The 13306-nt window shown below is 44.6% G+C and overlaps 1 protein-coding gene and 1 pseudogene across 6 annotated transcripts in view; one reads left to right on the forward strand and one right to left on the reverse strand.

The window, feature by feature from the left end:
- The first annotated feature begins 2252 nt into the window (after nt 1-2252).
- Nucleotides 2253-4659, forward strand: LOC133511058 (protein Jade-1-like; annotated as a pseudogene).
- A 6411-nt stretch (nt 4660-11070) lies between these two features.
- cntnap2b (contactin associated protein 2b) overlaps nt 11071-13306 on the reverse strand; it is a 93347-nt gene continuing 91111 nt past the window's right edge. For all 6 annotated transcript variants that reach the window (XM_061840417.1, XM_061840413.1, XM_061840410.1 and 3 more), the window contains one exon: nt 11071-11818. In XM_061840417.1, coding sequence (XP_061696401.1) covers nt 11619-11818 — 200 coding nt within the window. In that variant the 3' untranslated portion in view covers nt 11071-11618. The remainder of the gene's footprint in view (nt 11819-13306) is intronic.

Consider the following 13306-nt stretch of genomic DNA (forward strand, 5'->3'; position numbering starts at 1 on the left):
CCGGGCAGCATGATGTTTCTTAAAGAAATGAAAAAAAAAGAGAAAAATAGCATGGCAAATGGCAAGTTAACAGTTGAAGGATGCAGAAGGGTTGGTCGAAAGATTGATGGCAAGTGTTACAGGGAAGTAAGGAAAAGCCAAGAATAAGACTTACATCTTAGGATGGCGAGAGGTTGGTTAGCATTGGGAAGAAAGAGAAAGACAGGAGAGTCAGCTGATGTCATGCAAGCAGTGGCTAGATTAAAACCAGCTACAACAGTTTAAAACAGGCTAAAGAAAGTGAGGCAGAAAGAGAGCCGTAAGAAAAAAACTGAAAAAAAGGGAAAAAAATGCTGTCTCCCTGTGAAATACATTCGCTGATAAAAGCACCAAGGAGGCAGCAACAGGAAAATATGGCACAGACATATTGACACAATCACAAGCCCCCAACCCTCATATTGATTTAACTGTTCTAAAAGACGTGCAAAACATGCTCCTCAAAGTGAAACCCAGTGATGGCTTACAGAAAAAAACTGAATTAGAAGATGATATACATTAGGGGTCTCAAACTGGCAGTCCACGGGCCATTTGTGGCCCCCAAGATGATATTTTGCCGCCCCACCTTACTATGAAAGTTAAATGATGGTGCGGCCCTGAAGTTTTATATGAATGGCACTTTACGGTGTTGTGTGCGGAGCTGGTGAACCTACCAATCTCAGTGGGGTTGAGGCTCTCGGGGGCGTGACAGTGACAAGGCTTGATGCAAGCAGGGAAACATTTTTCGCTGAGTAAACCTTACAGTGGTTTTGCCATGGACAGTTTTATTAGTTTTGCACACAACCTGGTTACACCAGCTTCTTTGCTTATCTTATTTTGTGCTTAAAAAAAAATACTTTAAATTTTCTCTTTTAAATTGTGTACAACTAGAATGACTGATGGTATAGTGGTACACACGCCTGCCTTTGGTGTGGGCAGTGTGGGACGGATTCCCGCTCAGTGATCTTGTCTATATACCTGGGATAGGCTCCAGCTTTCCTGCAACTCTTGTGAGGATAAGCGGCTTGGATAATGACATGTTATGACAAATTGTGTGCATGTGCGCTGAGGCTACATCCCAGCCTCAGCCAGAATGTGCCTCCAGCGGCCCCGAGGTGAATTGACATATGAGACCACTGATATACATAATCAGTGGAAAACCTGTATTACCAAAAAAAAAAAAATCTGTTTAAAACACTGGCAATTTTGAGTCATGGGCCTTGCCATGTCTCACCAGGAGGGATGGTAATGGTAGCTATTATACACAGACATTTTTGCACCTTTAGATTCAATTCTTACTAAAACGTTTTTTTAGATCATGTCTTAATTGCTGCAAACACAATACTCAAAGGAACTGCAGACCTAAGAGAGGGCAGTTTCCCCAAGCTAGTCACCCTTTCGAGTTTTTACACATTAATTTTATTGAGTTCAACAAAGTCCAGCATTACAAATGTTATTTAGTATTGATCTGCCCCTTATCTAAATGGTTGGAGATTTTTCCATGTACATGTGCTGATGCAATTACTGTGGCAAAGTTCTTGTGTAAATATATTATTGCTTCTCATGGCATCCCAGAAAAATTGTACGGCAAAAATGGGCCAGATTTTGTGAATGAAAAAAGTCAGTAAAGTAGCTGCAAATCTAGAAATAACTTTAAACAATCATTGTGCAGGATTAGTGGAACCAAGCAATGGGACAGTGAAGTCTCGATTAAGGAAAACTATGGAACATACAGGGAGAACTTGAAGAGAATGTTTACATTTAGTAAAACTGTATATGAAAATAACCCCAACAGATAAGGATTGTTCCCATTTGAAATAGTATCTCGTAGATTAGATTAGACTAGACTGCCCATGATAGAACAGCCAGTGCAGCAGTCAGAAGAAGAAAATACTTTATCTGATTGGATGAAAGCGATGCTGCTAAATAAAACTGTGAAAGAAGCAAATGATCTGCCGCCTACTATACCTTCTTCACAGGTGCTGTTGGTGTCCATTGGTGATTGGGTCTTGAGAAGAGTCATCAAGAGGAAGTGTTGGTCCTCACCTCGCTGGGAAGGTCCCGACCAGATCTGCTGAGAACTCCCGCGGTGATAAAGGTAAAGATTGTGGAACGCCCCATGCCGATACACCTGTCCCACTGCAAGTCTGTGGCTCCCTTTTCATTCAACGACGAGAAGCGGTGGAAGTCCGGCTACAAAGAGTGGGATAAATAATTCAGCTGATCCGCGCTTGAGCATGTTAGGTAAAGAGGAGCCACTATTGGGACTGCTGGCCTTCGTGGTGATCAGAGCATGGCTCCTCCGCACTTGCCACTCTGGGACTGTATGTGTTCGTCACTGGATCTATGGACATGAATCATCATGGAGCAAGGACAATCCCGCCTCTCCAATGGATGCCAACGCCTGGTACTCGTATGTGAAGATGGTGTCCCTCCGTGCACAACCAATGACATATCAACAAGTGTGGTGAAGCTGGAACTACTCAGATGCCCCGCCATGAAAAGAAGTCTGCAGCAACGACGAGTCCGACAATGCCAGCAATTCCACCTGCTGGTCCCGGACTTAATGCCAGGCCAGGAAAGGATGCAGACAGAAACCATCTGAGGTCTTCAGGACGTACCTGATCACCACCATGAAGGTGCATGACTCGTACCAGCTCAACGCAGAGGATTACTACGTCCTGGCCGATCCATAGAAGCAGAAGCGAGAAAAAGGGTATCCACGTGCCCATTAGCCCGCAGTCCATCCCGGAGCCCGTGGCCCGGGTGCTAACCGACAAAAGCAAGGAAGTCAAGTTCGTCAGCCCCAAGAAGTTGATCCACAGGTCGGCCACCCTGGCCCTCAGTTATGTGGACATCAGGACATAGGCCGAGGGCATGTTTCACTACGACCTCAACGAGGAAGACGTCACCTGGCTGCAGGTCATCAACGAGGAGTTTGCAAGGTTGGCCCTTCCGCCACTGGATGAATTTGCCATGGAGTACTCCTTGAAGGAGGTTGAGCGCCTTTGTCATAACAACATGACACATACTACTGAGGCACAGTAGGGCCTTGGAATCGAGTACTACGAGAATATGGTGTGCGAAATGCCAGTTCCCCAACGGAGAGGACAACAACAAGATGGTGTTCTGCAACAAGTGCAATATCTGCATCCACCAGGTATGTTACGGCATACAAAAACTTCCAAAGAGCAGCTGGTTGTGTCGGATATGCACCTTGGGCATCCTGCCAAAGTGCCAGTTGTGCCCGAAGAAGGACGATGCTATGAAGCCCACCCGCAGTGGAACCAAGTGGGTCAATGTCAGCTGTGCCTTGTGGATCCCAGAGATGAGCAATGGGAACCCGGAGAAGATGGAGGCCGTCACCAACGTGTCGCACATTCCCACCAACAAGTGGGTACTCAACTGCTGCCTGTGTAAAGAAAAGATGGGAGCCTGTATCCACTGCTCTGCCAAAAACTGCCGCATTGCCTTCCACGTGACTTGCGTCCTCCTCTCTGGCCAGGAGATGACCATCATCACCCAGAACGACAAAGTCAAGTTCAAATGCTACTGGCTCAAGCACTCGGGCCTTAAGGTCAGTGACTCTGTAGAGCGGGACTCCACCACTGAAGTTGAAAATGAGGAAAGCGTCGGGAGCAAAAAGGGCAAATGAGAGGAAGGGTTAGAGGGGACAATGAAGAGGACACGGCCGTCCTCGGCCTCATCCCTTTCGCCTCGTCGTCCCCCTCGTCGTTGCAGTTGTCCTTGTGTATTGTTTGTCAATATGACCCGCAGGAAACGCGTGTCAATGTCCACAAGATGAAATTGCAAGAGATGTAGGAGGTCTTTTACCAGTTTGTCGACACCGAGGAAGTGGGCCATCACCTCAGGATGGCATCCGAGACAGTTCACTTTCTGTACCAGTATTGGAAGCTGAAGTGCAAAGCTAACTTCAACCAGCTGTTGCTCACGCCTAAGAAAGACGAGGAGGACACCCTGGCCAGACGTGAACACGCGGTGTTGCTGAGACGACTCCAGCTATTCACGCACCTCCGCCAAGACCTGGAGAGGGTCTGCAACGTGACTTGCATGGTGATGAAGATGAACCGTTTCATGTGGCAAGTTCAGGAGCAGATCTTCCAGCACCAAGTCCAGCTCATAGACCAAGATCTCCTCAGCAGTAATCCGTCAGAGCAGCATCTGCAGAATCTCTTCTCTTTAGACCGACTAAGCGCTCAGTGGTCTCAAACTTGGACCCCATGGAACCGCTCAGAACACAAGACCAAACGATAATCAAAGCAGGACAAGGGGAAATTGTGTGAAAGGAAAAAAAAGCTCAGACTCACTGCCGTTATCTAAGGACGACACCAGAACCGTTGAGGGCAAACCCTTGGAGGTCAATGAGTTGGATCCCGACTCCAGATGCCCAAACCACCCTAACGATAACCTTGTGGTTCGCCACATGAAGTCCCTGAAGCAGGAGGTGACCGCTCAGGAAGGCATTAGTGTGAGACTGCACTGGAAACCATTCGGATTGATCCCCTGGTGCATGAACCGCAGCAAGGAAAACAGCCGGAGCATGAGGATTGGATGTGGAAGTGAAGATATCACCATCCCTGTTGACGTCATTCCGGAGAAAGTGCCGACACACATCATGGACTACTCAGAAAAACAGCAGAATGATGAGACACTGAAAGCAGAGATCCTAAAGAGTTCCAATCATCCTTGTGGGGAGGAAGTCAGATCTGCGGTCGAGTAGCTCCATGGAAACCATTCACTCAATCATGAATCAGTTTTTTGAGATTGAGACGTGTTGAGTATTCTACAAGGAATCTGAAAAACATATCAGAGCTATTCTACTATGCACAGAAGGCAGTCTTCCACAACACCGCCCCTATGTATGACCCCGAAAACAAACAGCTCCAACCTCAGTGTGTCATAGCGCTCAGTCGAATGTTTTATATCTCCGACCAGGACAACGACCATTTCCTCAGCGACGCTGAGCTCAACTGTTTTCAAAAATCTTGTTTTGGAATTCCACTGGCACCAGAGGCCTTAGAAGATGTAAAGACGGTTGTTTGGAAAAATACGACCGATGGAGTGCAGGACAATGGCCTGACTTTAAATGGACAAGGACTCTGCACTGTCACCAGCAGAGCTGAAGAATCTCTTCTGTGTTTGCCCTTATATGCCATGGGGTGCCAAAGTCTACATGACTGTCCCAATCACCAGCGAGGGTTACATCTCTAATCACAGCTTCCGCTGTCAGTGGAGGCTGTGTGTTTATCTCGACATCAACTGTTGCCTTTCTCCTTACGTGTTTCCCGACTCCAGTACTAAGAATATCTACACTCGACTTGCCTGAGCTGCTGCACTTGATGGGTTCAGAAATGAGCAACAATGTTCACCCACTGTTTATTATTATTATTATTATTATTATTATTATTATTATTATTATTGGTCCTGGTTCACCTCTGGACCTTGGTATTTTGTTATGAAGAAGTTCCTTGTACCTGTAATTACTGTTCTGGGTTTGTTCTGCCTTTTCACGATGTGTATAATCCCACGTTTGAAATCTATGATGGCGAGAGCAAAGTCAAATGTTTTTGTGAACTATGCCCTTCTACAACAAGTAGACCCTGATTATATGCAGCTACAGCCAAAAGGAAACGTTTGATGCCTTTTATACGCTCAAGTGTACATAATGAACTTTATGAAAATGCAACAGCATTCTGATATCCCCACTCATATTTCCAAAATGATAAACAGGAGGGAAATGTTAAAGAAATCATTCATATGTTCTCATTTTGTACATACTGTAGTTGGTTACATATCACCACCTAGCTTCTACCTTTGAACTCATTGTCTTGAAAACAGATCAGATCAATCAGACAGATGTAATCAATCAGACAGATGTAGTTAATCAAACAGTCACACACACATACACTCATCATGTGATTTATGTGAATAAAAAGAAGCTGCAAGGGGACACGAGTGGGAGTTGGTTGGAAGCAGGGGGAGGTCCTGTCGCTCCTCTTGCAGCAAGTAAAACTTGAAGCCTTGTCTGTTCGCCTTTTTTAATAGAGTCAGGCTTTTTAAACCTGACAGAAGGCTTGTCTGTGCCAAGCAGACCAGGATAAGCTCATACATCCCGATGTCTCAAGTAGTCTTGACTATTGTAATTGTCTTCTGATTGGACTCCCCAAAAAGCATGAAACAGGTGCAGCTCATTCAGAATGTTGGAGCTTAGATTCTGACCGGAACAAAAAGATCAAAACATGTTGGAGTACTACAATTCAAAAGTCTTTACGCTGACTCCCACTCAGCTTTAGAATACATTTTTCAAGTTCTACTACAAGTCTGTAACTCACAAAACTGTTTAGGTCCTAAATAAATGAAAGAAATGCTTATGGAAACTCAACACAAAAGGCTTGCTTTTAGAGCGACTCCACTTTAAAGATTTGTTTCACTTTTTCCTGATATAAAAGCTTCTATTGACTACTTTTTGAGTGAATGAGACACACCAGTGTCTTTGAACTCTGAATTTGAACTCTGCACACCTGAAACTTTTTTTTCATTAGAAAACAAAACAGATGAGCTGACATCAGAAAGTGTGGACTTGCACACGTCCAGTTCACCCATCCATCCACCCATTTTCCAAGCCGCTTATCCTCACAATGTTTGTGAGAATCTTGGAGCCTATCCCAGCTAACTTCGGGCGAAAGGCAACCATGGGTGCAATTTCCAGATATACACTAGTTTGAATGCTCTGGAAATGTCCAGCCATCAACCGTTCAGGAAGGAGAGGTCGTGTGTCCCAAAAATTAAGATGCTTTGGTCTGAAATGAAAATATCGGCACAAGAACAAAAAAGACCTTTTGAAGATGCTGCCTGAAGCTGGTAAGAGTGTCATTATATACAGTGAAACAGCTACTTTACAGACATGGGGTGAAATGCCACTGTGCTAGTTTGAGACAAAATAGACAAAACAAAGCCAAATATATATATATATCCAGATCTCACATTCCCGATGCACACAAGGGACAACTTAATGCTCAGAGTGGTCTGTGGTCTGATGAAACTAAACTAAGATAGCTGGGATTGGCTTAAGCACGCCCGGGATAGTGAGGAGGAACGTACAGAAAACGGATTTTGTACATTATGACCATTGTTGCGTTTGTTTTTCTTCACAGGGGACTGGTGCACACCAAAAACTAATATGAGAAAGAACATTATGTGGAAAAACTGAAGCATCAGCCAGGAAGGTAATGCTTAGTCACAAATGGGTTTTCCAAATTGAGACCCGAAACATTGACAACCTGGTTACAATGTGACTTCAGATTGATGAACTCAATGTTCTGTAATGGTCATGGCAAAGCCTCGATAACTATCCTTTTGAAAATTTAGGACCAGACCTGAAAAGGCATCTATGAGCAAGGTGGTCAACATCTAGGCTTATTGAGACTAGTTAAGTCAGGAGCAATTGGTCAAAATTGCTTCCAGCTATTGTCAGAAGCTTGTGGAAGCATATCTAAAAAAGTTTTACCCAAGTCATACAGTTTTAAGGCAATGGTACAAAATACAGTCGTCATAAAATGTATGGAAACATCTGAAATTTTAGAGTAAAAAAAAAATCGCTTTAAAAAATCCTCTATTAATCAAAAAATAAATGTATAGGTCATCCTAGAAATCCATCAAATATCTGAGCCGCTTATACGCACAAGGATCGCAGGAGTGCTGGAGCCTATCCCAGCTGTCTTCGGGCAGGACGCAGGTTACACCCTGAACTGTAGGCCAGCCTATTGCAGGCCACATAAAAAACAAACAAATATTCGCACTCGCAATCATACCAAAAGGAAATCTAGAATTTTTGGTGGGATTTGAGAGGAAATTGAAGTGCCACGCAGCCAAAGGAAAAACTGGTAAACTCCACAAGGCTGGGGCAGGATTTGAATCTCAGTCCTCAGAACTGTAAGGCTAATGCTCAAACCAGTCGCACCACTGTGCCACCCAGGGGTTATCCTAATTGATCCAAAAAAAACAAAGTTCAGCCTAATTTCAAGTCAGTGAGAGAAAAAAAAAAGTATTTTATATCATGTAGTCAATCTAAAATGTTTGCACCAATCATCACTTCAAAGATATTCACTGTAGTACTCGAAGTCCTTCCAAAATGACCAATATTTGGGAGTCTGTCAGGCCAGAAATGCTCAATACGTCGTCTTCACCTTGACGGTATCCCACACTGTTGTTGTCCACCAACATGTTCATTGGTTGCAGCCACGACAGAAACCGACACACCTTACAAACACAACTCTGGTGGGCCGCCTCAGTGTGGAACATCGTCCACTCGGACTCGATGTCCTCCGTCTCCCCCGGAACATGAACAAAGTTCTTTCGGAAGTGTGAGTTGCAATTCCGTCTGACAGGGAAATCTGCCAGCTATCTTATCTTATCTCTTACCTGTACTAAATGAAGACTACATCTTGCACATCGGTGACTCTTGTAAGGAATAGTTCCTATTAACAGAAATGTCTCATTCTTTTGTTCTTGTTACTTTGTTGTTCTTTGTTCTGAATGTTGTCCCAGGGCAGCACTGACTGCCGGAGAAAAAAAATCCTTGTGTGTTTTAACACACTTGGCTAATAAAGGTGATTCTGTTTGGGTTTTCCCCAGGAACTCCGCTTCCCTCCCTCATCCCCAAAATATACATGGTAGGTTGATTGGAAACTAAATTGCTTAATAGTGTGAATGTGATTGCGAATGGTTGTTCATTATGTGCTCTGTCAATGGTGACCAGTTCAGTGTGTAGCACACCTTGAACCCGAAGATAGCTGGGATAGGCTTCAGCACGCGGGAGGATAAAATAATTGTCACCATTGTGTAAAATGTCTTAGCAGAGGCAGAGCTTGGCCGATGCTGTAATTGATCATAATTGACTAGCAGTCCCAATATCAAAACTTTGAGGACACATACAGGAGACCTCCTCTAAATCATTTTCCACATCATTTTCCACCACCAACGCTGTTGACTTAAAACCTTTTTCTTCAGGTGGCAACAGTGGAACAACTGGTTCATGTTGGCCTCACAGTTCGGAAGAGTGGGGTTCAACTCCTGGCCCTTCCTGTGTGGAGTTTGCATGTTCAATGTGATGTTTACCATATTTTGGATGTAAGATCAGGATTGATGCCTTTTAAATGTATGTATACATTTTGAAAGAAAGACAGAACTTCAAGGCAGAGGGGAATATGCTATAAAAGAATCTGACAAACATTTTTTTTTAACATAAAACAAAGAAAATGTCATGCCACTACATTGTAATGAAAAAAAAAATACAATCAAATGTCACAATGTAGTAAACTATAGTTTGTATGGAAGAGAAATTCCTTACCATAAACGGCATTCTACATGAAACATAAATTAGTTGTCTTAAGAAAATGTGGCCATTCAGTCCAGTCGATCAAGTAATTGCAGGTGTAATCGCCAAGCTGTTTGACTAACCACTGGGCTGAAGTTTTACAACTTAATTAAAAAAATAATCACATTCAGTCAATTAATTCTGTCAGCGCAAAACAAGTGGATTGTTTTGGATGGATTTGATTCAAGTTATGTCTATAACTGATTTTGACAGCTAGAGTGAAGATTACCCTTCCTGAGCCATCACCTTATCATGGTGGAGGCGTTTTGTGTGTCCCGATGATCCTGGGAGTTAAATTTTATTGGTGCTTCACGCCCCTGGTAGGGTCACCCTTGGCAAAAAGGTCGGAGAAGAGGGACCAGACAAAGTATGACTCCATAACCTCTATGACGAAAACAAATATTGGATCTGAGTTTCCCTTGCCTGGAAACAGGTCACCGGGGCCCCCCTCTGAAGCCAGGCCTGGAGGTCGGGCTCAAAGGCGAGCGTCTGGTGGCCCAGCCCGAAAGGGAAACATGGATCCCCCTTCCCATGGGCTTACCACCTGTGCCATAGGGGTCAGGTGCAATGTGAGCATGGGGTAGCCAAAGGCCTTGGCGATCCGATCTCCGGCTACAGAAATTAGCTTTAGGGACATGGACACTGGCATGGAAGGAGCTTGAGCTGGTGGATGAGTTCAACAAGCTCTGAGTAGATATAGTCGGACTCACCTCTATGCACCACTTGACGGCGTCGAGGAAATTCTGGTCAACACTGTGTATAGTGAGGATAGGGCACTGCTGACCTCAACTCGTGTGTTGTGAGTCAGTGGGGAGAATACTTAAATAATAATAATAATAATTCCACCGAAATGCACCCGAGGCGTAGTGTGTGTCTGGTTTGGTTGCCTCAGCATCACATCTCTGCTTTGTGGAAATTATGTGGTTCTGTTGGCTTCATCAAGCCGTATTCACCAACTCTCACTGGAGCAGTTCACAGCAGAGTTTGAAGCGGCTGGGATGAGACTCAGCACCTCCAAATCTGAGACCATGGATCTCAGTCGGAATAGGGTGGTGTGCCCTCCCCAGGTCGGGGATTAGATCCTGCCCCAAGTGGGGGAGTTCAAGTATCTTGGGGTTTTATTCACAAGTGAGGGAAGAATGGAGCGGGAGAACGACAGCCAGATCGGTGCAGCTGCGAATGCGATGCGGACTTTGTATTGGTCAGTTGTGGTGAAGAGGGAGCTCAGTCGAAAGGCGAAACTCTCAAATTACCAGTCAATCTATGTTCCTACCTTCAGCTATCGTCATGAGCTCTAGGTCATCACCAAAAGAACAAAATCACGGATACAAGCAACCAAAATGAGTTTGTTCGAGTTTCAGTGTTGAGCTGCTGCTCCTCCGCATTGAGAGGAGCCAGATGAGGTGGCTGGGCGATCTGATCCTGATGCCTCCCGGACGCCTCCCTGGTGAGTTGTTCCAGGCACATACCACCAGAAAGAGACCCTGGGGACAACCCAGGACATGTTGGAGAGTCTATGTCTCTCAGCTGGCCTGGCCACGCCTCGGGATTCCTACAGAAGAGCTGGATGGAAGGGAAGTCTTGGTATCCGTGCTGAAGCTGCAGCCCTCACGCTCCGACCCGGAAAAGCGGTTGAAGATGGATGGATGGAGTGAAGATATAATCAGTGCAGTTTATTCATTTAAGAGACACTTTGGGACAAAATAAATAAAGCATTACATTTCCATCGACATGCACGCAAGATTTCACTTACACATAAAACAAAGCATAATTATCGCATCGCTGTGAATGTGCAGTATTAGTTGGGACAAAGTAACACTTTATGTGATATTTGTCACTGCTACCATTTTCCCTTACCATATTTATTGCAAGAATGCAAATAAAGTATATTATGGAAAAGAACTTAATAAATTATGCTATTGCCCTTAGATGTCTCATTCACACGTCCGTCTATGGCTTTTCTTTGCCATACAGTTCTTTCTAAAATTCATAAAATAAACTGCCTCCCATTTTCACAAAAGCTCTAACCAGGATTTGCCCCATGTGCTCTGCGCAGATGTGTACAGGATGTGGTAATGTCCATGACGTTTTCATACAAACACCCCTAAACAAGTTCTTCAGGTTCCAGTATTTCTGGCTATGGTTAAAAACTAGATACATCCTACAGTCTTGAGTTCATTTTGTTGTTATTGTTGAGAAAGATGGCTCAGATGAACCACTCCTTCTTGCTTTCGTCAATGGTTTCATTGAAGGCAGGGTCGTTGACGATGATAGCTGCGTCAGCGCAGTCAGCTGACTCTGCTCCCTTGGCTTCATTGGTGTGGTAGGAGCCTTTGTGTCGGAACATGTGGCGGATGACGAACACCATGATGCACAACACTGTGATGACGACCATGGAAATGATGCCTGGAAAGCAGAACAAATGAAGGTTGACAAAGCAAAGTCTGCTCAATGACTGCTAACTAATACTATAGGTCGGACATGTGCCCTATACAGCAAGTTAATTTTGTGAAGCCCTACTTCGTGGTAACCACGGCAAGATTACTGCAATGCAACTCAGGCGATTATCTTTTTTTTGTGACGACAAAGAAAAAATGTTGTGATAAGGGCTTAGTAAATTAATGGTGTAAAGTGAAAATTCAAGCACCAGTTGAGTCTTACCCCAAATATGTATGGGTCAATTTCTTACACAGTGCATTGGAACTGTTATGTCTGTCAAATTCCATACTTTTACAGAGTTTCCATTCTTGCATTCTATAAACTTCACTTTCTGTTGGGTCTGTGTCTTGCTCAAATACACCTCGAAAGTAGTCAGGATGCAGACTAGTTTTTCCAGTCGGACTGGAACCAAGATGCTCGTTTTTTTTTTTTCTGTCCCTTGATAAAATAACACTTCACTACCTAAAAAAGGTAGATAACTGGTTAGCTTATCTGCCTGACAGTTCTGCAATTCAAATTCCAGCCTCACGTGTGAGAAGTTTGCATGATCTCCCTGCGCCTGCAGAGGAACAATTAGAAAGATGGAGACATGCACTGGAAAGGAGAGGAATGAAGATTAACCGAAGTAAAACAGAATACATGTGCATGAATGAGAAAGGTGGAGGGGGACGAGTGAGGCTCCAGAGAGAAGAGATAGCGAGGGTGGATGACTTTAAACACTTGGGGTCAAAAATTCAGAGCAATGGTGAGTGTGGTAAGGAAGTGAAGAAACGGGTCCAACCAGTTTGGAAAAGCTGGCGGAAGGTGTCTGGTGTGTTATGTGACAGAAGAGTCTATGCTAGGACAAAGGGCAAAGTTTAGAAAACAGTGGTGAGGCCAGCCATGATGTACGGATTAGAGATGGTGGCACTGAAGAAACAACAGGAAGCAGAACTGGAGGTAGCAGAAATGAAGATGTTGAGGTTCTCGCTCGGAGTGAGCAGGTTGGATAGGATTAGAAATGAGCTCATTAGAGGGAAAGCCAAAGTTGGATGTTTTGGAGACAAGATTCGAGAGTGCAGACTTCGATGGTTTGGACATTTTCAGAGGCGAGAGAGTGATTATATTGGTGGAAGGGTGCTGAGCATGGAGCTGCCAGGCAAAGGAGCGAGAGGAAGACCAAAGAGAAGGTTTATGGATGTGGTGAGGGAAGACATGAGGGGAGTTGGGGTTAGAGAGGAAGATGCAGAAGATAGGCTAAGATGGCAAAAGAGGACACGCTGTGGTGACCCCTAACGGGACAAGCCGAAAGGAAAAGAAGAAGAAGATGCCCGTGACCCAGCCATCCATTTTTTAACGCTTCTCCGGGGCGTGTTGTGGGGGAAGTTGCTTCAGCAGGGATACCTGGACTTCCCTTCCCCCAGCCACTTTTTCCAGCTCTTCCGGAGGGATCCTGAGGCATTACCAGGCCAGCCG

This window comes from Syngnathoides biaculeatus, chromosome 13, assembly GCF_019802595.1.
Source record: "Syngnathoides biaculeatus isolate LvHL_M chromosome 13, ASM1980259v1, whole genome shotgun sequence".
Lineage (NCBI taxonomy): Eukaryota > Metazoa > Chordata > Actinopteri > Syngnathiformes > Syngnathidae > Syngnathoides > Syngnathoides biaculeatus.